General features: G+C 39.5%; 1 protein-coding gene across 2 annotated transcripts in view; it reads left to right on the top strand.

The window, feature by feature from the left end:
- The window catches only part of LOC147145354 (RNA-binding protein Musashi homolog 2-like), a 160,644-nt gene that overhangs the window by 106,485 nt on the left and 26,261 nt on the right, over positions 1-27,898 (top strand). The window contains exons 8-10 of one of the 2 annotated variants that reach the window (XM_086036065.1): positions 1,853-1,935; positions 8,307-8,421; positions 14,154-14,228. In XM_086036065.1, coding sequence (XP_085892191.1) covers positions 1,853-1,935; positions 8,307-8,421; positions 14,154-14,228 — 273 coding nt within the window. The remainder of the gene's footprint in view (positions 1-1,852; positions 1,936-8,306; positions 8,422-14,153; positions 14,229-27,898) is intronic. The other variant, XM_086036066.1, reaches the window with a different exon arrangement.

Genomic DNA, 27,898 nt, shown 5'->3' with positions numbered 1-27,898 from the left:
AGTAAGATCTTAGCTGTGAGTGCACCACTTTTTCCAGAATTTTAGACATAAAAGGCGTCTTGGAAATGGCTCTAAAAGCACAGCTTGATCAAGGCCATTTTTTTTTTCAGCAGGGGTTGCACTACAGCATGCTTAAAATGTTGGGGGACCACACCAGAAGACAGGCTGCTGTTGATAATGGCCAAAATCGATTTACCAATTGTTGAGACAATCTCCTTAAAGGAGTGTGGAGGAATGGAGTCTTAAGGGGAGCCCGATGGTTTCGTATGGCAAACCACTTCCTCCAAAAATATCAAAGAAACCGGCTCAAAGGAATCGAACACTGCTGAACAAAGAGATATATACTGTTCATCTAAAAAAAATTTAAAAAAATAAAAAATCAAATTGGAATATGTCATATGACATATTTAGAGCATTGAATAAGTCAAAAGGTCATAAAAAGATTTTGGGGGAATGTCCCTATTTTTTTTTTTCCCAATTCCCAACTTTTTAAGCTGTAAATGTTTACTGAATTTTAAAATGGAACTAAAAACTACAGTATGCAGAGTTGCACCAAGAACTACAGTATGCAGAGCTGCACTAATACTATGAGACTATCTATAAATACAAAAAGAAATACTTGTAAATATATTTCGCTTTTCATTTGCAACACATTTTTTTAATTATAAAAGGCAGTGAAATCAGATGATAAAAATGAGGAAAAATGCACTGTTCTAAAGTCAACTGAAATAAACACTTGTTTTAATTTACACTTTATCCAAAACTTTTATTTTTCCTAAATTAGGATGCAGAGATGGGGGACTTGAGCCATATGACTTGACTTGAGTCAGCCTCGAGTTGCTATCTTATGGACTTGCTTGCCAAAATCATGGGAATGGCTTGACTTGACTTGGGAATTGGTATCTAATTTACTTGACTTGAACTACATGACTTGACAAGTCATTTGTTTATGCAATGCAGTTTGAAATTCGGATTTTAACACAGTTGCCATTTTAAGGAGGGAAGCAAAAAAAAAGAAAGAAAAAAGAGGTGTTTTGATTCATGCTTAAATTCTCATTCAGCATTTATCACCATATTAACAGTGTGCCACTCATATAAATATATTAAGTACATATGAAACAACAGTATGAAAAAATATGCATTCTCCTAAATAAAGTGCAGACCTTAATTTTATTCAATTAAATTGTTTTTCATTTCATTTTTAGAGCTGTAAATGTTCATTACTTGTTTAGAGATAACATACTTTATGCAGCACGTGAAAAAACATTTTATCACTCCAACATATGTTTTACTGAGCAAGATTTTATGACTTGACTTACAACTTGCTTAAATTAAGTAATGACTTGACTTGCTTGATTTTTTTTTTCCACAGTGACTTGGGACTTGTGATGCATAATTTAAATGTAGTAAATTGATCTAGACAATCAAAATGTACTATGCACCTAAAAGGAAAAAAAGATTAAGACAGCCATATTTTTTTTACCACTATAAATTAATATATTGTAACGAACGACTGGAAAATGGAGAGAGTAGAGCGAGTGTTGCTCGTGTTAGATGGCAATCACAGGCAAAACTGTGTTTTGGTTGTTAATCAACTTGAGTTCACTGACCAATGCCTCCGTAATCCATTCATTGTAGACGCTACAATATGTTAGCGTACCACAACAGGACATCAAACATTCAAAATAAAAATGGAAAATAAAAAAAAAATTAAAAAAACAATTTTAGCTTAATGTGGGGCAGAGAGTTCCAGCCAGTACCGAGTTGTGAGTTGACTGTTTTATTGTCGAGTTTTGACCCCTTTGCTCATCTTCGTCTTGTTCCTCTTGCGAACCTCTGTCTCTCTATACAGGTTTTGGATTTGTAACATTTGAAAATGAAGATCTGGTGGAGAAAGTCTGTGACATCCATTTTCACGAAATAAATAATAAAATGGTGAGTGGCTCCTGTCGTACCTAAAATGTGTGTGAACTAGCATGGCAGCGAATTGATGGAACAGCACAAGCTAAGTCACACACAGAATTGTTATGATTCTGTAGTGTAATACAAGTAAGTGAAAGCCATTCAGATCATGTGTTGGTTTTGAAATTGTTTTAATGACACATAATCTGACAAACATGTTCTCTAAAATGATATCACTAGTTTCTGATTAACAAAAAAATCGGTTGTGAATGTGGGCACATGGATGCAGTATGGTTCAAAACACTGGTGACCTGTCAGATAATGCACCAAAACGGATTTGCTTATTATAATTGTATTACTTTCCATAGGATATTCAATGAACATAGCATAACAGGGTGCAAACTGACGGAGCACACTTAACACTATAAATTAAATAGTGACATAAGTGACAATTTTGACAAGGAAAGAAAGTTATTAAAGGGACCATATCATGCATAGTGGTGTTTTTGTCCATTCACCCATCTCTGAGCAATCCTGCGCTCTACTCTAAGTAAAAGCTCCGCCCAATCCCAAAAAACAATGGGGTCCTCACTGGGTCCCTGCAGAATAAATACACGCCCAGTTTCTAGAGCAGCCAGCACTGAAACACTTTGATTTTTGCACCAGAGTTGAGGAGAAATGTCTCCTTTCACACACTCAGCTGCCAGAGTGGAACGTCGCCGCCTCCCCGGCCCGACGGTGGTGGCACCCGCCTCGGGGATCGCGGCTTGGGTGCTGCACAGTGAAGATGGCGAGCTGTTGACTCGGGTGGCCAAATGAATGACCAGAGGTGGGCATCCCATCCGACCGATGGACCAGTCAGTCTATCTGTGTATGATAGACGCCCATTTAGCTGATGTGAGACGATAGACAGGAAACTCATAGATGGACTGAGCATAGGTGGATTTTCGTCCGTCTATGTGATCATAACTAACCTGGTCAAGTCCAAACGGACCTCACAGTCCATTATTGACGGATGCCGTTTTGCTGAAGAGAGACGGAAATGCGACCCAGACTGCATTGACTCTATATGTACAGCAGGTCATCATTAGTTTCTCAGGTTGACTATCCATTTTCCACACCGCTTATCTAAGAAGTAATATAGCACCAGAGGCTTTAAAAACAGAGAGAGTTTTAAAGTGAAGTTAATGTGAGTTAAGTTTTATTTTTCAATTTTTATTTTTGGAAGGAGTGGGGTTAAGAAGTTGAGAAACGGTATTTTTCAGGCCCACACTCCATTTCACAAGATGGCAGTAATGTCCCAAAAGTTGTTTGCCAACTGCTAAAAGACAAAAGAAGAAGATGAATTTGAAGAAAAAAAACCATTCATTTATTGTAATTCATGCATTATTTTTGTTTGCAAGTACTAGAAGCATTTTATTCCACCGGGATTGTATCCTTTGGCAACAATGTGACATAGGATTCTGGTTAAGGTAAGCAAAACATTACCATTTTAATCAAATCAGTTCAGATAATGGATACATTTTTCATCTTTTGGACCTTTGACGTTTACTGACGCAAGCGCGGTGAAAATAACATGACAGACTGGCCGACAGAAGTTACAGTTTGGTCCAGATTGAAAAGTAGACTGACTGACGGATGACTGATGGGTAACGAGGCTGTTGACGGATGACGCACCGGCAAACTTTAGTAAAATGCCCACCTCTGTGAATGACAGTGAGTCCTCCATTTAAAGCGGAAGTCAACCCAAACATATTTTTTTCAAGAATATGTTTCCAGCAGGGCGGCACGGTGGTCGACTGGTTAGCACGTCTGCCTCACAGTTCAGAGGTCGTGGGTTCGATCCCGGCTCCGGCCTCCCTGTGTGGAGTTTGCATGTTCTCCCCGTGCCTGCGTGGGTTTTCTCCGGGCACTCCGGTTTCCTCCCACATTCCAAAAACATGCATGGTAAGTTGATTGGATACTCTAAATTGCCCCTAGGTGTGATTGTGAGTGCAGATGTTTGTCTCTGTGTGCCCTGCGATTGGCTGGCAACCAGTTCAGGGTGTCCCCTGCCTACTGCCCAAAGACAGCTGGGATAGGCTCCAGCACGCCCCGCGACCCTTGTGAGGAGAAGCGGTACAGATAATGGATGGATGTTTCCAGCAGGCCCACTAGTTGAAACACGGCATTCTGATTAATTTTGCGTTTGTGGAATATAAATTAAGCAGCAAAATACCCATGTTTTTAGTCATCTGTGAGGGCGGCCATTTTGTCTTCATTTGTTTCAACTAGTGGGCCTGCTGGGAACATATTCATGAAAAAATATGTTTGGGTTGACTTCCGCTTTAAGAATGAATGAGTGCTGGCGGCGAGCTCTGCATGCCGATCACGAAATCACTATCTCACTACTTCATCCAGGGTATATATGAAATTGTAAATATGGTTCCCCGGATCAGTGTTGAAGTAAAACACAAAATATGTGGACTGTATACACAGTATTTTTGTCTTGACGGCAGGCGGTTGTGCCTTTCTGGCTTGAACCCAGAAATAGAGTTTTCATCTACATGTGAAAGCTTCTCCTTCTGTGCATATGATGGGCTCTACATCGCAATCAGGTGCGCCTGTTGTAAAAGCAACAGAGGCGGTGCCGGGCCAAGTGAAATGGTGTTTGCTATGGGGCTGTTTGGCACTTGTGGTACTGGTCTGCCAAGTGATAACAACTGTTCGTTACCGTTTCGGGGGTGGTGCGAGCAGCAAACAGGTTTAGGAACTCATGAAAGGGGCACGGTAGCCACAGGGGGATAGGCGCAGTTTTAGTGAACCAGGCGTCTTACTTCCAGGTTAGAGAATTAGCCAACAAAATAATTCATAAGAAATCAGATTGTCATTGTTAAAAAGGTTTTATATATATATATTAGTGTTGCCAGGGACAGGTGCCACGGTGTTGTGAGCATGATGTATGAATTTTGGATTTTTTTTCTAATTTTCACATTAATGCTGAAACCACATGCACGTAAAAATAAGAAAAAAAGAAAAAATGGACAGCGTTTTTCACAGGACAGCGACGATATGTCAACTCATATGAAACCACAATTTGGCTCTTTTCATCAAAAAACGGGTGTAAGAAATCTGAAATGTAAAAGAGGAGTGTGACTCACCAAATTTATTTTTTCCATGGATATTTCTGGCTCCTTTTGACTGACTCAAGCACTCTTCTGTCATTTTGCGCAGCCAGAGAGAAGTCCCTACATGACAGGTGGAGTGATTATCGCTTGTTCTGAGATTGACACTTTATCTGATCTAGGATCTGTCATGTGTAGTACCGAGAGTCTCCCTTACGAGCGCTGTAATGTGTTATCACTGTTTAAGAACCAGCAAAGTTTGTTCGAGCAAGTATACAAGTAAAAGACATTGAGCTGCCAACTCGTCTGTGTACGTCATTATTGACAATCGATCGCCATCCAAATCCATACTAAAAGCATCTTATACTACAGGATCGGCAGATTGCAGTTTTCTGTATTTGCAAGAATTGATAGTCAATAGTATGGCACTAACCAAATCAGCCCAAAATACAGGACGGTTGGCAACCCTAACATATGTATACACAGGCAGGCCCTCCAGGATTTCACAGGCATTTTTTTGTGATTGTTGTGGTCTAAAATGCCTGATTTCGCGGGCAATTTCCCTAAAAATTGCAATAAAAGTTTCGATAAGTTTACAACTAAGCAAACTTTCTACATATTTTTATGAAAGATGTTTGAAAAAGAAACATATTTACAAATGTGTATATTCTTTATTGAAAAATTATATTTAGCACACATCCTCTCAGCATCTGGAGTTGGTTCTACGGAACCCGGAAAAGGAGTGCATCCCACAAATGTTAAAACATTTACAACACAAAAAATTACTACCGTCAAAAGTACAAAGCAAAACACAGGCGGTTTGCCTGGAAAACCCAAAAACCCTTGCTAAAGTCAAGGAGAAACAACAAAGGCAAAATTACCTGCCACAGATGGATCAGGGAAAATCAGAATAGAAATAAACCAAACTCCGAACGAGATAACCAAACACAAATATCAAAATACCCAGGAAAAACACACGATCAAACTACTGGACAAACTAGGCAGATTGGATCAAGGAAAAGAGACACAAGATTCGATGGAAGCAAGCAAGGTGCATACTCTCACAACGAGCCCCCGAAAGTCCTTTAAAGTCCTTGATTGCTAATGCCGCACAGGTGCGGTGCTGGAGGACACGCCCCCACAGCTAATCAGCCGAAACACAGAGCCGAGATATACAGCAACACAGAACAGACCATGACAGAATCAAATATGACAGCAACAGTCTTTTTCTCAATGTGGCTCCTGAGGGCAATTTTCTGGTAGACTGCAGCTAAATATTTTTTTAAGATGATAATAACCCAGAACGGCTCCTCCATCAATGACTTTCTACAGTATCTTGGGGATCTTCTCATAGGTGGGTGGTGTAGCGGACGCAGCCAGACAATGGTGAAGCGTACTGATGGTCCACAAGAAAGTTTGGTTCTTTGATCCTTTATTGAAGCCGTTTTCCTCATGGACACACCGTAAGTGCTACGGCATGAAACAAACAATAATAAACATAAATGAGAAACATTAAAAGTAGACAAACAGTCACTCAACAAAACTTCAGTCGTACATTTAAAAACACGAGTTACAACCGGAACCTAGCAGCACTAGCTATGACGCAATTCTGATCACCTGCGAGAGGCTATCATTAGCGTAGCCGCGAAACCAATAACAAAAAAGCACCCGAAATACATCACGAAAAACAATAATGAAACAAATAAAACAGCACAAATACCTTGTTCCCATTCCAGCCAGGTGCTTTCATCTATATATAAGTCCTTAACCTCGAACAGCAACGAAGAACAATTACTATTCAATCAGCATCGTATCAAGTCAATGACCTCCCCTTTTTCCATTTTTATAGAAGCATTTCCTTAAAGCCAAGACATCGCTTGTGGATCAGCACTTCCTGAGTTACAGGAAGAGCGCCAAAATAAAAGCACACAGCATACGAATCACAAATTAATGGCAACAACAGGATTTTGACTGTAAAAACAAAAAACTTGTCAAAAGTAGTAAACGAACATTTATGAGTCCTTTACAGGTGGTCACAAACAGACAGTGGGATGTTGATGGCTTCACAGATCTGACAAGAAAGTGAAAGCACTTTAGCACTCTTAGACTTTTTTCCCCCAACTGTGTGCCTTGATAGAATATAATATCACATCATCAGCCTGTACTGTGCAATAACTGTAAAGAGGGCAATATATAACGTTTTCAAAACGATGTGTGAATGTTGTTAGGAGTACATGAAAACATGTAATAGTACATTTACAATCATTTTTAGGGTGATTATAATAAAGTAAGTTTTGTACACAAGTAACATTTTGTACACAAGGGAGTTAGTTATACTTCAGTTGATAATTTTGCACATATTTCAAATTCGTCTGATTAAACTTCCACTAACACATTTAAAGACAGATTTACATCAGCATATTGCCCAACTCTAGGCTTAACACAATTGTAATTGACTTTCCAAGTCCAACTTTGACATTTCGACAAGCCAACCTGACCTGACGCACAAGGGCTGGCCCGTGAAGCCCTTTGAGGCTTTCCTGTGAGGACTATATAAATAAATTTGACTTTACTTGGACTTATGTTTGGCTTAAAAAGAAGCACTGCACATCACCCTAAACACACCAGCCCCACTGTCAAACATGGTGGTGGCAGCATCATAGTGCAATGCGACTTTTTGAGGCGGGCACAGGAAAGCTTGATTAGAGATGATGATGTACAGGAATACAGGGACATTTTGGAAGAAAACCTGTTGGAGTCCAACAGGACAATGTTTCTAACCAGAAAGCAAAATCTACAATGGAATTGTTCAAAACCAAACATAATCAGGTGTTAAATGGCAAAGTCCAGACCTGAGTCCAATTGAGAATCTGTAGAAAGATCTAAAAACTGCTGCGAATTTCGTGGACTTCACAATTGTGTCCCACTTGGTGTTGATTCTTCACACCAAAAAATATATTTTGTCTTCAAGGGGGGCGAATACTCTTGCAAGCCACTGTCGTATAAAAATCCCTTTTGTGGATGAAGCGGTCTGAATTCGATTTTGATATGTTTTTCAAAGCTCTCTTTAATTTATTGCTTCCAAATGTCCTTTTTGCTGCTCACCCGCAAGGCTATGTCCCCGTCCCCCGTTTTTTAATTTTTTTGTATTCTGTATTACATATGTGAACTGTCAGAGGCTTTGAGAACTCTCTAAATAAATACTTTGGGCAATTTTACTTTCCAGAGCTTTTATTTCCAATTTCTAATTTTACAGTGCCATAATTGTCACTATATACCCTAATTGTCTATAATTCACAGGTAGAATGCAAAAAAGCCCAACCAAAAGAAGTAATGTACCCACCTGGGACACGGGGTCCGGCCAGAGGTCTGCCATATACAATGGATGCCTTCATGCTTGGTATGGGCATGCTGAGTAAGTAAACTGTTCAGTTTCAGTTTGGCATACATAGTGTACATAAATGGCCTTGTATTCACTTTCTCATCTCCCAGCATTAACAATACACCCTATCGCTAGCCAAGGAAAAATGTTGAACTCTACTTGGCAATATCACACATTTTCCACCTTACTGAATTTGTGAAAACAATTTTAAAAAATGAAGTATGGTCATTGGATGTTTCTGCCCGTCAGTGACTATGTTTTCTTGCATTCACCCCATTTTACTACGACCAACTTGGCTTCTCATCCATACAGTGACTGCCGTGGCAAATTTCTTGACAGTTCAAAAATCTGTCAACGGCCTGTCATGTTTGCCGATCCCAATCCCCGTGTCTCACATCCATCCAGTTTGGACCACGATGGACTAAAACATGATTGCCAAGGCCGCCAGGAATACTACCTAAACTTCGCATAAGGACGAGACATCAAGCAAAACAGACTTAGTTTGAACCATCCATCTGCTTCGACTGGTTGGTTTGAGATTTAGAGAGCAAGAGGAGAGAAAGAGAAGGCGGAAAAAGTGAAAAAGGACAGATGGAGTAGCAAAGGGATGGAAACAATGATCATAACAATAACTGTATCACTAATAATAATGCTAGGGTGATTAGCAACAGTGACAGATGACTATAACGTTTTTGTATCAACTACAAGTGCCCAATTGCAGTACATGTAATGGTTTTTGTTATTGGCTGCACCTCTGGAAGCTGGAGCGCCTAGGAGAAAATCCTCCCAGACTCATCATTCTCAAGAGGAGCAATAAGGATATTTAGTAGGGGTGTAACGGTACATTCTAGCTTTCCTGTTAAAATCGCCGATGGGGAAAGCTACGTGTATAAATCCCAAAGTTGTGTGCCGACATTGCTACATGAGATAGGCGGCTATGTTGCAGGTACTACACCTAACATAATAACGAATATCTGACTATGAATGTTTCTTAGACGAAGAAGCAAGCAGTATTTTTAGCCAAAAACAAAGTAGAACAGCTCTCTCCTTCGTTCTCCGCTGCTACTCTCGCTCGCCGTATGATGCATTCATGAACATCGGAAACATCACAACTCAGCAAAACACAAATCTGACCACAACACAGATAACCCAATCCGTTACAATATGCTGTTGAACATTCAAAGATTTCAATGCCTAAAAAGTGTAAATAATTTCATAAAGACTTTAAAGTTACTGTATTTCATTTTAAAAAGAGTTTTGATACAGTTAGCAATAATTGTATTTGTCATTTATGTATTTTTTTCATCACAAAAAGTGTTTTTGTACTGTAATGACAACTTTTCTTTAACTTGAATACTTAGATGTGTCATAGACTGTTCCTGCTGAGTGTTTAAAGATTTCAGTGTCTTAATTTACAAAATTAAGAGATCTTTATTGTTAGTGTATTTTTATTATGATGTCATTTCTTGGAATGTCACCCGAATGGTTCGCTTTTATTTATTTTTTATTAAAAAAAAAAATGTACCATTTACTTGTCATCGTTTCAAAATAAACATTTAAAACAAAAAACTGTTTTTTGAACCGAAAATATACCGAACCGAAGTTTCCAAGAAACCAAACCGAAATGTGATTTAGCATACTGTTACACCCCTTATATTTAGCACACATCTCCCCCTCAAGATCTTTCATTAAATATGACAGAAAGAGGCTTTTTATCTCTCTTTCTGGTAGACTGCATCTACATATTTTTCTTGAAGCTGCTGATAACCTGGAATGCCTCCTGCATTGATGACAGACTAACAGACAGTGGGATTTTGATAGCCAATCTTGAAACCCAATCTTCACGGATCTGATAAGAGACAACTTGAAGCACATAGACCTTTTTCAATTGTGTTCCTTGATAAAATGTAATATGACATTATCAGCCTTACTGTGAAACAACCAGAGATGGGCAATATATCCAATTTTGAAAATTTGTGCTAAGAGTAATGTTAAGAACATGTGGACAAATGTAATAGTGCATGTTCAATCATTTTTAGTATGATTATACTGCAGTAAGATGATAAAAACATTCTGTACACTTTCAGTTAAGAGTGTAGTCATATTTCTTTACTTGATAATTCTACACATTTCAATTTGTCTGATGATTGAACTTACATTAACACATTTAAAAACATGTTTAATAATTTATTTACTTCAGAATATTGCCCAACTCAAGGCCTAACACGCATTATTTACATACAAATTCAACATTTCTCACCTTAAGTCGTTCCGACTTAAGGTCCCAACAGACCTAGACTCAATTGCCTCTGTGAGTGATTTGTTGAAACAACATGTTTCTTTCAACACTTTTCACGTGTTTAGCACTCGTGAAATGCCCAGTCCACCAGCAACCAAGTCCTATTTAACTAATTGCTAATGGCACACCTGAAAGCAATTGGTCACTCCCCCGCACTAATTGGCTGACTGAGTTGGTGAAAAGAGCCACCACTCAGGAAGAGGCAGGGGGAGAGCTGCCACACACGCAACCTAAATGGCCAAGACTCAACATGGGCCGTAACAAACCCCCCACTTAAAATACAAACCAGAAGAAAAAATATGGTTTGTACAAAAAAAACAAAAAAAACAAAAAACGTCCCACACACCAAACGAAACAATCCCAGATAAACACCCCCCCAAAACACTAGTCTTCGGGGGTGCCGGGCTCAAGGCATGCAGCCCCCGCCAGAGAATCCACTCCGCCCGGGATTTGCCCCCAAAAATAACAAACTAAATTAAAAAAGTGGTGCCGACGGAATGGCCGCCAAAAGCAGCCAAGCTGGACACCCTTCTACACTGGACTGAAAAAGAAAACACCAAATAAACCAAACCACAGCGCACACAACCCCCGCCAACCCTCACACTTTACCGTGGCTAACGTTCCCGCTATCCCGGACGAGCCCCGAATTATGTTATGACCCCTCCTCAAGATGGCAAGGAGGAGGGGTCTATAACATAGGTGCGAAAGTTGGAAGGGCTAAATGAAAAAGTGCCCTAACAAAAATCTGGCCATTTGAAAACAAAATGGAGTTATCACCCCCGAATCGCAACTGCCCTAGTGCACAGACGAATGGATAAAGTGGACTGAGTAATGAATTATAGAGGTTATGGCGAAAACAAATGAATAGAGTGCACGGGTGCGTAACAACATTGCATTTGGAACAGAACAGTTTACTCCCGCTTTCATGCAGAACATCCCGATATTGCTTTGCACAGTCCTTTGCCGTGATTTTAAATGGTAAATGCTTTGCGTTTCCTCTGCTTCACATTTCTCTACTGTCTGCTTTTTCTTATTTTTCTGTGTAATGACGTGTGGCATAATTCTCTGCTTCTTCTTCGCTATCGTCTAAAAGACGATGTGATGTTTCTTCTTTTGAGTTCGACTACCGTACCGCTACTATTTCCAGTCGAGCCCCTGTGGAGCCATTTGAGGCAAAATAACAGAAAAGTGACGTGAAACATGCATTGTTTTAAATGTTGCGAGAAAGTTGCAGTGTTTGGACAAATTTGTGGTTAATTGCAATTTACCAGGATTTTCTTGATTTTGCATTAATAGTTGCGATTGAAACTTTGCGAAATCCTTAAGGTCTGATTTTAATAAATTTTGCTGGTCCATCATTCGTCATCAGTCAATGGCCTGGGTACCCGTCCGTCATTCTTCAGTTCATCATTTTTCGTGACGAACCAAATTGTAGTCATCAGTTGGTCAGTCTGGCAGAAGTCAGTTGGTCCATCAGTTAGTCCCCCCCAAAAAATCTGCAAAACCGGTGTCCATTAGTGATGGACTGAGGGTCCGGTCCGTCAGCGATGCAGTTCGTGGCGATTACTTTGACGGATGAAAATCTACTTCCGTAAATGCTAAGCCCATCATTTTTTAAATGTGTTTGTCAATTTGTCACTCATGAGTAAAATGGGTGTCCGTCAGTGACAGTTTGGCGGAATGCCCACCTCTGCCAGTTGAGGTGTACTATTACCAATGCTAGCCATTTTCAGACCCTCCTTTACCTTCCCAATTGAAAAAACATAAAAGACATAGAAATATGTACCTGGGATTAAACGTCTGGATTCTTCATCCATTCATTCATTCATTATCTGAACCACTTATCGTCACGAGGGTTGCAGGAGTGCTGTAGCCTATCCCAGCTGCCTTCGGGCAGTAGGCGGCGTCCACCTTGGACTGGTTGCCAGTCAATCGCAACATCTCAATTCCTAAAAGACATACAAATATGTCCCTGTTTCTGACTATTTAATCATACTACTATAAATAGCAGCGTGGTTGTCAGTGACTCTTACACTATTTGCTTTATAATTGATGGCTACACATTCAGCTTGTTCCCATTCACTGAGGTGCTCACTACTGGATGCGCATATTTGGCATCCAAGACTGCGTGCTTATCATCCAGTGTTCCGTGTTGAATTAGAAATATTGTTGGGTACTACTGTTGTAAAACACAATATGTAATGGTGGGTTGGGTCTCCAGCTATCAAGCAGTCACTATCTTAAAATTCAGAAATGGATGTGTTGTGTATGTTGTGAGCTTATAGATCACTCGTGCCAGGCAGGTAGATAACAGGCAGATGCTTGTGATTGAATATGTGTATGATCGTTCACTCAACTTTTGTGCTTTAAAACGGATGGGGTTATAAAGGGAACATCATATGAAACATTGACACCTGTCGCGTTGGCGAGATACAAGATGCATTCAAATACAGTCTGACATTTTTTATATCTACTTGATATAGATTTCACGATTCACTTGTACTATTCACTTAACACATTGAAACAGCCCACATGTTCATATGCCCATATTACATGTAAATGGCTTGGTCAGACACCACGCCCCATTTGGTCACGCTGTTGTCTGCTGCCAGCAATTATTATAATTATATATCCTCATTTGATTAGCAACACTCCTCTAATGTACTCTTTTTGGATCCAACTTAAGTGTCTATGCTTTTAAGTGGATGTTTTTAAGTTTATTTGAATTGTTTGAGCAGATTTGGCTGTGTATCAAGTATTGGTGTGACAGGTCTGTACGTTTCAATGCTTAACTGATTTGTATCCACATTTGAGAGAGGCCTGATCCCGTTACTCTCTGAGAATTTCTGATTCCATGTGATTTTTGTCTTTTCCGCTGCCATGGTGTATAACACATTATTTGAATTGTGCCACTTGGAAGCGAAAACTTTGGAATTGTGTCAATTGAAGCATGTCCATCCATCCATTATCTGAACCGCCTGATCCTCACAAGGGTTGTGGCCGTGCTGGAGCCCATCCCCGCTGTCTATGGGCAGTAGGCAGTGTACACCCTGAACTGGTTGTCAGCCAGTCACAGGGAGCACAAAGACAAACAACCATTCACACTCTCAATCATACCTAGGGACAATTTAGAGTGTCCAATCAACCTACTATGCACGTTTTTGTAATGTGGGAGGAAACCGTACTACCTGCAGAAAACCCATGCAGGCACGGGGTGAATGTACAAACTCCACACAGGAAGGCCGGGGCCGGATTCGAACCCACAACCTCCGCACTGTGAGGTGGACGTGTTAACCAGTGGACCAACGTGCCTTGAAGCATGTCATGTACTATAAATCCAACCATAGTAACAACACTTGTTTACACCAGATTTAAATATGTGAATGAGGTTTCTAGAATTTTATTTATAGACACTGCAGTATTTTAAAATGAAATTTTAATTCACTTTTTTTTTTGTCTTGTTCAGGTTATCCCAATATTGTATCCACATATGGCAGAGGATACAGTGGTTTTGCACCAAGTTATAGTTACCAGTTCCCAGGTAAGTTCTCTTTTTACATATCTGAAAAATAGCTGATGAAGAAGCAGATGCCGATAACCATCTGTGCCCTCCTCACAATACACACACACATGCTGTCTAATAGTAACTGGTTACACAAAAAGTGGGCACTCCGGCTTCCTCTCACACAGATTTGTTTTTGTGTTCATTGGCTTTTCAGCTACCACTTGTTTTTAACAAACAATTTTTGTCTATGTTTCATTTCTAGTACTAACACATGGGTGTTTCTTGTTTTTGCTGGGTTTTTTTTAAAGATGGGTCACATTAGCAGTGAATTGGTTTATAGCAGGGGTCACCAACTCCGGTCCTCGAGGGCACATGTCCTGCAGGTTTTCAATCCCTCCCTGCTGTAACACACCTGTTAAAATGATCAGGATCGTTATCAGGCTTCTCAAGAGCTTGCTGATGCTGCTTGTTGGTTTATAGCTTCAATGCAGGCCTACTTTAGCTTGGCTCAATTAACATGCAATGTCCCCTTTTGGACTATCACAAACTAACCTTTTTGGAATCGATTATCCTTTTGATTATTCCATCAATTACTCTGGAAATTGCGTCATGTGCAAAATGAATACAATATATTGTGTAGTCTACAAACACCATAGTGCGTTCTAACTACCAAAGGTAAGATATATTACCTAATGAGTAAAAAAGAAAAAACATCTGACCTTTTACCCATCATAGTACTACAGTTGTGGTTGGCCAGCTGGGCGACACAGCCACTGGCTCAAAGTCATGCGTTTGTATCCCAGTATGTTTCCTTGTGACTCCTGCTCCACTTCGCAGTAACAACATAAAACTTACATTTTGAGGACAAAAAACAACCGCAAACCATAATCGATGGATGAATATATCTGTCGTCGGAAGAGTGTCAAAGTGTCAAGGCTGTCCGCAGCATCAAATGTCCGTGAGGAAACACAAAACATTGGTTCCGGCAACCCAAATATGGTTTTGAAATAATCCATTATAGTTTTGAGGCATTTTTGTGTCGACCAATTTTTGTGTCGACCAATTTTTGTGCGATGTTGTTTCCCAGCCTTAGTCCCTTAACAATGTCTATGTGATTGAAGTATTTTGTTTCAGGATGTAAGGCAAAATCCGCTCTTGTTCTGCTGTTTGTTTGAGTTGTTTATGGAACATTTCATATATCATAAGGGTGAGACATCACATATACGACAGGCAAGTGTATGAACATGCAGCCATTTTCTGTTGTAAAATGCTGGGATCATTTCGATATTTATATGCATAGAGAACATTAAATATGAAATCATAGTTTTGGATGTCTTAATCTGTGTTATGTTCATGTCAGAAATGCTTTAGCGTTGTTATCCAACATTAATTTTTACGTTAAAAAGTTTATCATCTCCTTCCAAACTACCTACTAAGGAATTGACAAGCGGTTTGTGGGAGATTGACATTTTTTTAAAATGTATTGTTATACCAAAAATATGTGACTTAATCTGTAATTGATCAAAACCGCATGCTGCTTTGATCCATTTAGGACTGACTAGCAGAACATCTGAACTTGTCATCAACAATGTTTGTTGATGAGCTTTATTTGCATGTCACAGGTACGTTGGCAACACCTCACCACTGTATACTGTTGTATTTACTTCTTAGTGATCTCAGGCCATTTGTGAAGACCCAGAAAGGGGAGCTGATTGCTTTGTTGGGTTTCTCTTCTGGGCCCTCCTTCGAAATGACTTTACCTTCTTATCCATCCTCCTCCCCCTCATTTACTTCCCCCTGTGATTTCCTGATATCAACAAATTGACCTTGGTGTGCAGAAATGGAAGAGGGACAGCCTTTATTCCTCTCATGCCCTGCTTATAATAGCTTGCTGACTGCATGCGATTCAAAATCTAGTCATGAACAGCAAGTTCCACAATGTCTTGACATAGTGATTGAAGTGAAGACAAAGGTAGTTGGTTTGCCTCTCCACATCTAACATGTATGTGTGTGTTTATATATATATATATATATATATATATATATATATATATATATATATATATATATATATATATATATATAATCACATAAGCCACTAAATAAATAAATAGAACTTTGTCTTCATTTATTGTACAAAACACTTTTGCCCATAAAAAAAATAATCAACTCCTTATGTCCAATATGGCCGTTTAGGATTTAAGAACACAATTTAACGCATTTTGTAAGTGGTACAGTATATAAATTTCAAAGTATCCTGCCAGACGTTTGAGCTGAATGTTTTCTTACAATTATTAGGCAACGTTTTATTTTTATTTTATATTTTTCTTCATATTGAAAAAGACTTGAAGTGCAATTTGAGGCACCTTTCTTAAAACATGGACATCAGATTACAAAGTAATCAAGGAGACTTGTGCCGTATCATACAATGACAGCGTAATTAACCATCGGTTTGTTCGTGTCCTAAATTAGTGACTGAATATAATGTATGTATATATATATATATATATATATATATATATATATATATATATATATATATAGTACTGTATATTTTTTTCATTATATATTATTATTTATTTTTTTATCTAGCATTGCGTTTCACGCTGAGTTAAATAACAAGGGACGGTGAGCCATTCGAGCACATATTTGAGCAATGCTCTAAGTTACCGAATGGTTGTAGTGATCCATTGTGCGCTCAGAGATAACTTCCAAATGCGCCCAGAATGCGCAAGTAACAAAGACTCAACTCGCTCCTGCCTACCTTCACAAACAAACACGGATACAGCTGCAGCACAAACACGGAAACAGGAATTGTATTGGAAGTGAATGGCTACTTAATTGTGGATTTAAAAAGAATGTATTTAAATTTTAATCAATAAATTGCTGGGAAGGTCTGAAGGAGGTCTAGACCATCTAGCAGTCCCGGTCAGAACAGTGAAGAAACGCTACCTATCTTATGAGGTGGCTGCAAATTTTATCGAGATCTTAAAAAGCACTCCTGCTGACATTTTACCTGCACCCTGTGATCTTATTGTTGACAATTTTAACCTACATCTTAAATCATCATTAGATTCAGTAGCTCCACTTTTAATTAAAACAACAAAAACAAAGACTGTACCCCCGTGGAGAAACAATGCTATCAAAATATCAAAGAGAAAATGCAGGAGTGCAGAGAGGAGGTGGAGAAAAAGTAAACTTACAGTACACTATGAAATTTTATGCGAACAACTGAAATCCTACAATAAAACAGTAAAACTGGCAAGATCTTCCTATTTCTCAAACCTCATTACAGTCGATAAAAACAACCCCAGGGTTCTCTTCTCCACCTTTGAACTTTTAACTAGTTCTGATTTTAATAAGTCCCCACAGAGACCAACAGACGCTCTCTGTGAGGACTTTGCAGACCACTTCAGAAGTAAAATCGATGACATAAGATCCAGTCTTTTAGCCCGTCAAAACACAAGTTTTAATAAACCCGGACAATCATATTTACATGAGGAAACACTGGAAAGTTTTGCCCTGGTTGATGCAAGGACACTTGTTCGAGTTTTCTCCCAGGTAAACCCAACAACCTGCCTTTTGGATCCAATTCCCACATTTCTTTTTAAGACATTTTATGGATTATTTGAAGAACAAATTTTAAATATAGTCAATTGCTCTCTTCAGACGGGCGTCTTCCCCGCTGCCTTTAAAACAGCGGTGGTGAAGCCCCTTCTGAAGAAGAGCAGTTCTGACCCGAGCGTTTTTAATAATTACAGACCCGTATCCAACTTACCGTTTTTAAGTAAGATTTTAGAAAAACTGGTTTTCATCCAGTTGAATCATTTTTTAAATACAAATAATATTTTGGAGAAATATCAATCTGGTTTTAGGATGAACCACAGTACGGAGACTGCTCTTTTAAGGATTTTAAATGATATTAGGTGCACTGCAGACGTGAGAAAACTCACAGTCTTGGTGCTACTGGATCTAAGCGCTGCTTTTGATACAGTAGATCACCAAATTTTATTAAATAGTGGGCATCTCTGGTACTGTTTTTGACTGGTTTTATTCCTATCTCACAGACCGATATTTTTTTGTAAGTATGGATACTTGTTCCTCCAAAACCCATGAAATTAAATGTGGGGTTCCTCAAGGTTCGATTTTAGGCCCCCTACTTTTTAATCTTTATATGCTTCCCCTCGGGGATGTCATCAGGGGACACGGCATCAGCTTTCACAGCTATGCTGATGACACGCAGCTGTATATTGGCGTGTCTCCTGATGACACAGGACCCATTGATACCCTTTTAAATTGCATTTTAGATATCAAGTCATGGATGGCAGATAATTTCCTACAGCTCAATCAGGACAAGACTGAGGTTTTAGTTATCGGTCCCGAAGGTCAGAGAGAGAAGCTTTTACCAAAACTACACATTTTTAATCCCTCACATTGTGTGAAGAACCTTGGCGTCATTTTTGACTCTGAGCTCAGTTTTATTCCTCATATTAAAAATGTAACCAAGATTGGTTTTTATCACCTTAAGAATATCGCCAGAGTCCGCCCGTTTCTCTCTCAGGCTAACACGGAAGTGCTGATGCATGCCTTTATTTCCTGTCGTTTAGATTACTGTAATGCCCTGCTCTCTGGCCTCCCGAAAAAGAGCATTTCACCACTGCAACTACTGCAGAATTCAGCCGCTCAGGTGCTGACGAGAACCAGAGGGCGGGAGCACATTACGCCAGTTTTGAAATTGCTGCATTGGCTCCCTGTGTGTTTCAGGATCGATTTTAAAGTACTTTTATTAGTTTATAAATGTGTTAATGGTCTTGGGCCATCTTATTTATCTGATTTGCTTTTATCATACCAGCCCTCGCGGATCCTGAGGTCCTCTGGCGCCGGCCTTTTATTTATTCCAAGGGTGAGGACCAAAATGCATGGCGAGGCTGCATTCAGCCGTTTTGGTCCTCACCTTTGGAATAGCCTGCCAGAGGACATCAGGTCTGCAGAGACTGTTGATATTTTTAAGAGGAAGCTCAAGACACACCTTTTTAGTCTGGCTTTCAACAACTTTTAAATAATTTATCTTTTCTTTTGATTGAAGATAATTCTATGTTTTGCTTTGAATGTTTTAAAGCACTTTGAGTTGCATTTTTATGTATGAAAAGGGCTATATAAATAAAATGTGATTGATTGATTGATTAATAGACAGATTTCTGACACGGCTATAGACCGCCCACACCCACAATCCCCCTTGCCCCCAGTGTAGCGCATGTTCCTGGCTGATCTCTTCATTTACCGATTTTACACAAACTAATTACTCTTTATTTTTTACCTGTTTACTTCCAAGTGAATTTGTTCGTCAGTGATTAGAGCTGACTGCAGAATGAAAATGTGTATTCGTGTGTTTAGCAGTGATGACCTTCTGTCAGAGGAAACGTTCTCTCTTCAGGCTTAAACAATAAAAGCTATGCCTATCGTTCCTCCTTCTCTTATGATGTAATGCCTGTTTGCATTAGGGCCATGCATCATGTCTAATGTCAGAGGTGAAGATTTTTTTTTTTTAGAGTTTATGACAGTTTTGAATGTTATGTTTCATTCAATTCAAATTGCCTTTCCTGCAAAACATATTTTAGAATGATGTCAGTTTAACTTGGGCTGTGCTTCAAACAGAGTTTCAAGACAGGACATCACATCCATCCTTTCTCTCTGCCGCTTACCCTATTCTATGGCAAGATAGAGCCTGTCCTAGCTGTCTGTGTCGATGTCAGGGTGCATATAGAGTCAAACAACCATTCATATTCACACACCTCACTGAGTGGGAACTGAGTCTGGATCACAGACTCTTGTCTCCATGTTGTGATTCACATGGCACCCGTGGGGCTCCAGTTGCCCATGGCTGCTCTACATTGCTCTGCGTTTTGCTTGAAATTTGAGAGCACAACATGGCATTGCTTGTTTTGACAGCTTCCCCCGATGCATGATATACGGTAGTTGTACTGCCTGTGATGTTGCACACAGGGCAGACAGGTTGCAGGCCGATGCGCTTTCACCAGTAGAGTAAACAAGCCTGTATTGTCTCAGAGAATCTGTCAACAGCAGGCTGTCTATTTTTGGGGAAAGGGTGGACGGTGGCACCAATTGGATCTTTACCAGGCCTCAGTGCTCTCGAAAATAACAGTGTGAAATAAACCATTAGCCTTGATGGGAGGCATCGAAAATTGCTTGTGTGTGTTTGGGAATTCAAGGGTAATACAGTACAATGCAGTGTTTTGTTGTGTCGAAGAAAAAAAAAAAGTAAATTAGGTTGACTTTTTTTTTTTTTTAGTAAAAGCTATGCTACTTATGAAATACCTGTGAAGTGAAGCATTCATCTGTGCAGTAGTTTTGCAACCCCGATTTTAAGTAACGTATAGTTCATTATGCTTCCAAGGGAAACAGAGTTACTTTTATTTAAAAAAATCCTGAGAAGTCAAAGATTTAAAAGTTTGCAATTTTTGGGGCAAATTTTAATGCAAATTTGAGATATTGTTGTGACAACAATGAAGAACAAAAGTGTTTTCAAGGATACTAAAACACTCAGTTTTGAGTGTTGAAATTCTAAAAAAGGACAAGGGAAAAGTGGCATTTCTAATTGTTTGTATGCAAAAAGCTGGTCTCTTGAGTGCTTTCCCACAATAAACTGTGAAACCAACCAAATCAAACATTTTTTAGTTGCCTATTTCTGAAAATGTTAGCAAGCCATTCTGAAATTGGCAAAATTTGATGTGACAAACTTACAAAATACCACTTCAACATTGAGTTTCTCCACCCATGACCAGCAGGAAGGCTGGGTGAAGATCTGCTATTTTCAAGCTACAGAGAAGTGAAGTTGTCAATATGGGAACATGGGGTATGTGCGTGCGTGTGCATATGTGTGACAGCCACATAATAAGAGGCGGGTTTTAGTGAACCAGGTGTCTTCCTTCCTTCCGGGTTAGAAAAATAGCCACCAAAATAACGCATATTTCATAAGACATTCTATCACCATTATTCCAAAGGTAATATATAATCATATCTATATAACTTTAGTTAAACCGTTAAGGAGCAACCCCCTCCATCCCAGCAATTTACTGCATTTTGACTGATCATGCAAGGCCCACAGAACATTGCGTTCTATATTTATTATATTTCTCCACTCTTTCCTTCATTTCCACCCCGGTTTGATCTACAAACAGGACACCACACTATTTCGACTTCCCTTACCGTTTCAGTAGTGCAACCGAAGGTGAAAACTCAGTCGTTCTACAATGCAGGCAGTCCTCAAATTAAGACGCACGCGACCTACGACATTTCGACTTTACAACGCCCGTGCCTTCTCCATTTTGTAACCAGCAACATAGCGACTACATTTACATGCAGTTAATATTCGGGTTAAGGTCAAAATTCCAATTTCTGAAACATTCTGAATATCCCGTTTACATGAATGAGTTGCTCCGCCATTTGAATAATTCACTGTGATGGCGACGCACGGTGTCATGACTCAAATTCCGTCATTTCCGCTTGTTACTTTCAACTGTCAATAAAACACTTCATATTTATGTCACTCACCAGAGGAATGAAGCAGCCGGTTTCCTCCTCGCTCCAAAAGTCTGCTCTTGTGCTGCGTCTCTGAGCTTGTTTACCTCTGCTTGTATATTTGCGATGCGTTTCGCGCCAAACAACGCACTTCCGCATACAAGAACTTCCTGTACTACAAAGACCAGTAATCCTTGCAGTTGAGCATGCATGTCTCGATCGTGTCTGTGCGCGCCGGCCCTACCTTTGCCTTTTTCGCCCTCCTCTCCTTCTCCATCCACCTCTCAGTAGTAATGCTAAGTACAGCATCTTATGTTTTTATTTTAATGTATTTTCTTTTTCTTATATCCCGCATTTTGATGTAAATTTCGACTTTAACGGTGAAATCCGACATACGCCAAAATTCAGGTTACATCGTCAGTGTAGAAACGGAACTCGTTTGTAAATTGAGGACTGCCTGTAGTTGGAAGCATACATTGGCGCATATACAATCACCAATGACGAGACGCTGCAGGGCGTAGGCGACACGCCGACCAGAGGTGGGTAGAGTAGCCAAAAAATGTACTCAAGTAAAAGTACTGTTACTTCAGAATAATATGACTCAAGTAGAAGTAAAAATTAGTCATCCAAATAATTACTTGAGTAAAAGTTAAAAAGTACTTGGTGAAAAAACTACTCAAGTACTGAGTAACTGTAGCAACGTCTCATTTATTGTATTTATTTTTTTTAAACAACCATTCAATCAGATGAAAATACAAAATAATCATCTTCAGGCAAATTAAAGTCCATCCAATCAATAAAATACAATTTAATTAAATAAGATCTTAAAATAATCTTAAGGTAAATTCAATTACTTTAATAACCAATAAAATAATAATAATAGTATAAATAAAATAAATAAATTAAGCACAAATGGCACAAAATTTCAGCCCCTGTACTTTTTTTTTTAACAGGCTTTGCAGGCAGAACAAGGTAGCCCATGAACTCGTATAAACTCTGTGGGTGTGTGCGTGCGTGTGTTTCAGTCTGTATGTATGTGACAAAACATGCAAAACAAACATTTTTCCCAAAGAATCACTCAGTGATGTCACTATTAATCTTTAACAGTATTGGCTCTCAAGGTTCTTGCAGTGAAGCTGTGATTGTTGAGCAGTGAACAGGAGTCCAGCATGACTGAAAAGTCTCACACAAGCTGCAGATGCAGACATTTTCGATCCGTTTCATCCGAAAACTATTTCCCGCATCTGAAGTTGAATATGATCACGTGACGACACTGCCATACGGATACGTCTGATTGGTGAAGCACAGTCACATGATAGAGCCTGGCGCAGGTCTCTGACAAAATAAATACGCCTTTCTTTGAGAGAGAGAGAGACGCGTACGTACACGAAGGGGATTTAAGTAACGGGTTCAGTGTAGCCTAATATAGCGGAGTACAGTTTCTTCTTCACAAATCTACAGTGTTTAACCGACTAATAAAATACTAAACGTTTAATAAATCGTAGACGGTTAAACGGCTAGTCGCGCACATCCCTAGTAGCAGGACAATTTGATGTGCATATAACTGACTCATGGAGCATGATCGGGCATGCAGCATAGAATGGGTGGTTGCTTGTTACGTGTTACAGAAAGACGCGTCATTCACGCCACCAAAGCCACTCGATCACCGTCATCATCTTCAGACAGTTGGCTTTTTATCCAACCCCACAACAAAACAATCGTCAAGGGTCACGCAGTCTTACTTTCTCCGTCCCCGTTTTTTCTGACTTCTGTCTGCACTGCCACTCCACAACCGGACTGTCTTCATGTTGTATACCAATTATTCTACTGACTGTCTCTGAAACCTTAACCTGGCTGATCACTGCCACCTGCTGTCCGTTTTTTAAATGTTTTACCTAGCAGACAAGCCTGAATTCCCATGAAAGGTTGCATCAGCCGCCAAAAAACGTAAAAGTCGTACTCATACGTCCTGGGTAGGCGGGGCCTATTGTTATAAAGACGTATACGTACGTCAAAGTGTGGCGTCATAAGACGGTGCATCATTAAAGTCGCCAGGGAAATAGTTTAACCCAAAAAATGAAATAAAAAAGAAGTCCCTTAGAGCAACTCGTTTACTGAACTCTGCAAGCAGCCCATCATATTGCGCGCTGATTATAAGTCCCCTCAAAAAAGACAAGACCTCATTACCGGTTACAGACAGTATTAGCGGTCATTGAAAGCTTGACTTTTTAAAACCATGATAAATCGTCAAACCGGTTATTGGCCCATGCCTAATATGGACAACTAATAGAAATTTGGTGTCTTCTTCAAGACAATGGTACAAAACTATTGCTGAGGATGTTAAGTCGTTGATAACAAAAAGTTGTCTCACTCAATTTAGCTTTCTCGGATCAATCAGGTTTTATGTTTTCAACGTTTTTTTAGGTGACTTTGAGACGGTACGCTATGAAGCGTCGTCATGAAGGCTTTGCATATAATCCCGCATGCAAAGAATGCAATTACTTGTACCACATCTTCAACATAAATGACACATGCAGGATATTGTTTCTCATCAATGAACCAGAAGAAATAAAAATATCTGTTGAAAATCTTGATGCACGAGGAGCTATTGCCCAACTAATTGAGAAGTCCCGCCACTGCTTATTAATGATAAATCTACCATAGTAAACACATCTAGGTATATCAACACAAAACAGTTCGTCAATGTCGAACAACATGATGTGCAGAAGGAGTAAAAAGGATTACATAAAAGATGATTAACAAAATCAGAAGCCTGGCTGATCCCAAAGTAAAGAGGTTTACCATAGTCAAGCTGCTTTGCGATAAAAGAATGGATTACTGTTTCCAGGTCCTTAGATGGTAAAAACTGACTATGTGATATTTTTTTGGGGCAGTTATTTCAGTCGGGGGAGAGGGCGGGGCGATTGATTTGACAGCCGCACTAACTTTGCGTGAAAGCAGAATAAGCAAATCTTAACAGTCTTTGCAACAAATGGACTAATTGACTGCAGCAATCAAAAGTCAAATGAGATACTATGAGAGCATTTAGATCATCTTCATTGAGATGTGGCTGGCATGCTAATTTGAACCTTCGGGGTTTTACAACAATGTGAGCTAATATGGCCACCAAGGCATACGGAAAAAGCAAAGCAATAAAAGTTTGCCTTGACACCATCACGTGGAATCTTGTTGTTGTTGTTCGGATTAATACATTGTTGTTGTTTTCAGATGCATATGCGATGTCCTCCTATTTTGTTTGGTGGACCTTAAAGAAGAAGTCAACCCAAACATATTTTTTTCAAGAATGTGTTCTATGCAGGCCCACTAGTTGAAACAAGGCATTTTGGAAACTATTGTGTTTGTGGATTAAGAGTTAATCTACCCGTTTTTCGCCATCTCTGGGGATGACCATTTTGTCACTTCTGTCGACTCAAAATGACATCACAGTTGCTCAGGGCTCAGGTAACGACCAATCACAGTTCACCTGTTTTCTGAAGCTGAGCCCAAAGCAACTGTGATGTCATTTTCAGTCAACAGAGGTGACAAAATGGCCGCCCCCTGATATGGCTAGAAATGGGTGGATTTTGCTGCTTAACTCCATTCTATTCCACAAGTGCAATATTAATCAGAATGCCTTGTTTCAATGAATGGGCCTGCATAGAACATAATCTTGAAAAAAATATGTTTTCAATCAATCAATCAATCACATTTTATTTATACAGCACTTTTCATACATAAAAATGCAACTCAAAGTGCTTTAAAACATTCAAAGCAAAACATAGAATTATCTTCAATCAAAAGAAAAGATAAATTATTTAAAAGTTGTTGAAAGCCAAACTAAAAAGGTGTGTCTTGAGCTTCCTCTTAAAAATATCAACAGTCTCTGCAGACCTGACATCCTCTGGCAGGCTATTCCAAAGGTGAGGACCAAAACGGCTGAATGCAGCCTCGCCATGCAGTTTGGTCCTCACCCTTGGAATAAATAAAAGGCCGGCGCCAGAGGACCTCAGGATCCGCGAGGGCTGGTATGATAAAAGCAAATCAGATAAATAAGATGGCCCAAGACCATTAACACATTTATAAACTAATAAAAGTACTTTAAAATCGATCCTGAAACACACAGGGAGCCAATGCAGCAATTTCAAAACTGGCGTAATGTGCTCCCGCCCTCTGGTTCTCGTCAGCACCCGAGCGGCTGAATTCTGCAGTAGTTGCAGTGGTGAAATGCTCTTTTTCGGGAGGCCAGAGAGCAGGGCATTACAGTAATCTAAACGACAGGAAATAAAGGCATGCATCAGCACTTCCGTGTTAGCCTGAGAGAGAAACGGGCGGACTCTGGCGATATTCTTAAGGTGATAAAAACCAATCTTGGTTACATTTTTAATATGAGGAATAAAACTGAGCTCAGAGTCAAAAATGACGCCAAGGTTCTTCAAACAATGTGAGGGATTAAAAACGTGTAGTTTTGGTAAAAGCTTCTCTCTCTGACCTTCGGGACCGATAACTAAAACCTCAGTCTTGTCCTGATTGAGCTGTAGGAAATTATCTGCCATCCATGACTTGATATCTAAAATGCAATTTAAAAGGGTATCAATGGGTCCTGTGTCATCAGGAGACACGCCAATATACAGCTGCGTGTCATCAGCATAGATGTGAAAGCTGATGCCGTGTCCCCTGATGACATCCCCGAGGGGAAGCATATAAAGATTAAAAAGTAGGGGGCCTAAAATCGAACCTTGAGGAACCCCACATTTAATTTCATGAGTTTTAGAGGAACAAGTATCCATACTTACAAAGAAATATCGGTCTGTGAGATAGGAATAAAACCAGTCAAAAACTACCAGAGATGCCCACTAGATTTTTAAGTCTATTTAAAAAAAATTTGGTGATCTACTGTATCAAAAGCAGCGCTTAGATCCAGTAGCACCAAGACTGTGAGTTTTCTCACGTCTGCAGTGCACCTAATATCATTTTGGTTGACTTCCACTTTAAATGCACTTTGTGGACAGTCAATTTGAAACCCAAAGTTTGTTTTTGCTTGTTTCCCCGTGTGGCAACTAACCTGTATTTCATAACATTTGTTTTTGAGTGTAAATGCTAAAGGTAAGTTTAATGACTTACTGTATACCTTTTTTTTATGAAGTGATAGTGATAGCACACATTTGTCCGCCCATGTGTGATTGTTTTGTCAGTTTGTGCTAACGTTTTATATAGGCTAGTATGCTAGCTAATGTAATTTCACTGTTGAGCCTCGTGAAAGTGGCTAGTGTTGAATACTTTAAGAACCAAATAAGTCATTTATGCACCACGGGTTCATGATTATGTACATGACAATTTCATGGTTTTGATTCTATGAAGTGCTTAGCTGCCATAATTTAGCACCTATATGCAAATACAAACTTCTTTTAAGTGGCACCCCCAAATGTTCATGGATTTCAGCTTTTTCGCAGCAGGGCTTGGTTCAGAGACTATTTCCTCATGTATTTTGGAGGTAAAAAGTTTCAAGAGAAAATAGGCGTGCCGTCCAAACTTCTTTAACAGTGACAACACTGCAGCATGTTTACAATGGTTAGGTACAACCTGAGGAGTCAGTTACTCAAGTCCAAAAATTTGTATGCGATATGTTCTATGTTCCCCCACTAGTCAAAACAAGATATTCTGATTAGTATTGCGTTCGTGGGATAGGAATTAAGATTTCACATTTTATGCTGCCAAACCCAGCTGTCGACTGAAATTGACGTCAAAGTGCCATCGGCATTGGGAACAACATGTGACCAAACCCAGAAAACAGTGAGGTGTGACATTCACAGTGTGAGCCACAGGGCTGTTTGACGTCAATTTCAGTTGACAGCAGGGTTCGGCGCTGCATAAAATGTCAGCCTCCTGAGATGGCTGAAAACAGGAGGATTGATTGTCTTAACTCTTACTCCACGGATGCTATTGTTTAGAACAGTGTGGGTACATGAAACATTGTATTGCAAAGAAGATTTTTGACCTGAGTTCCTCTTTAAAGATGATCCAGTCAATTGTAGTGTTACAGATAGAATTAATATACAGTATGAACGTAGTAACGTTCCAATATCTAAACTCAGAGAGTGTCTGCTGGATTATATTTAGGGATGCACTGAAATGAAAATGAGGAAACCAATGCCGAAAAACAAAACACA

Source organism: Filicampus tigris, chromosome 7, assembly GCF_054856515.1.
Source record: "Filicampus tigris isolate MCC_2025a chromosome 7, RoL_Ftig_1.0, whole genome shotgun sequence".
Taxonomy (NCBI): domain Eukaryota; kingdom Metazoa; phylum Chordata; class Actinopteri; order Syngnathiformes; family Syngnathidae; genus Filicampus; species Filicampus tigris.
This window is presented reverse-complemented; position numbering and strand designations above follow the sequence as displayed.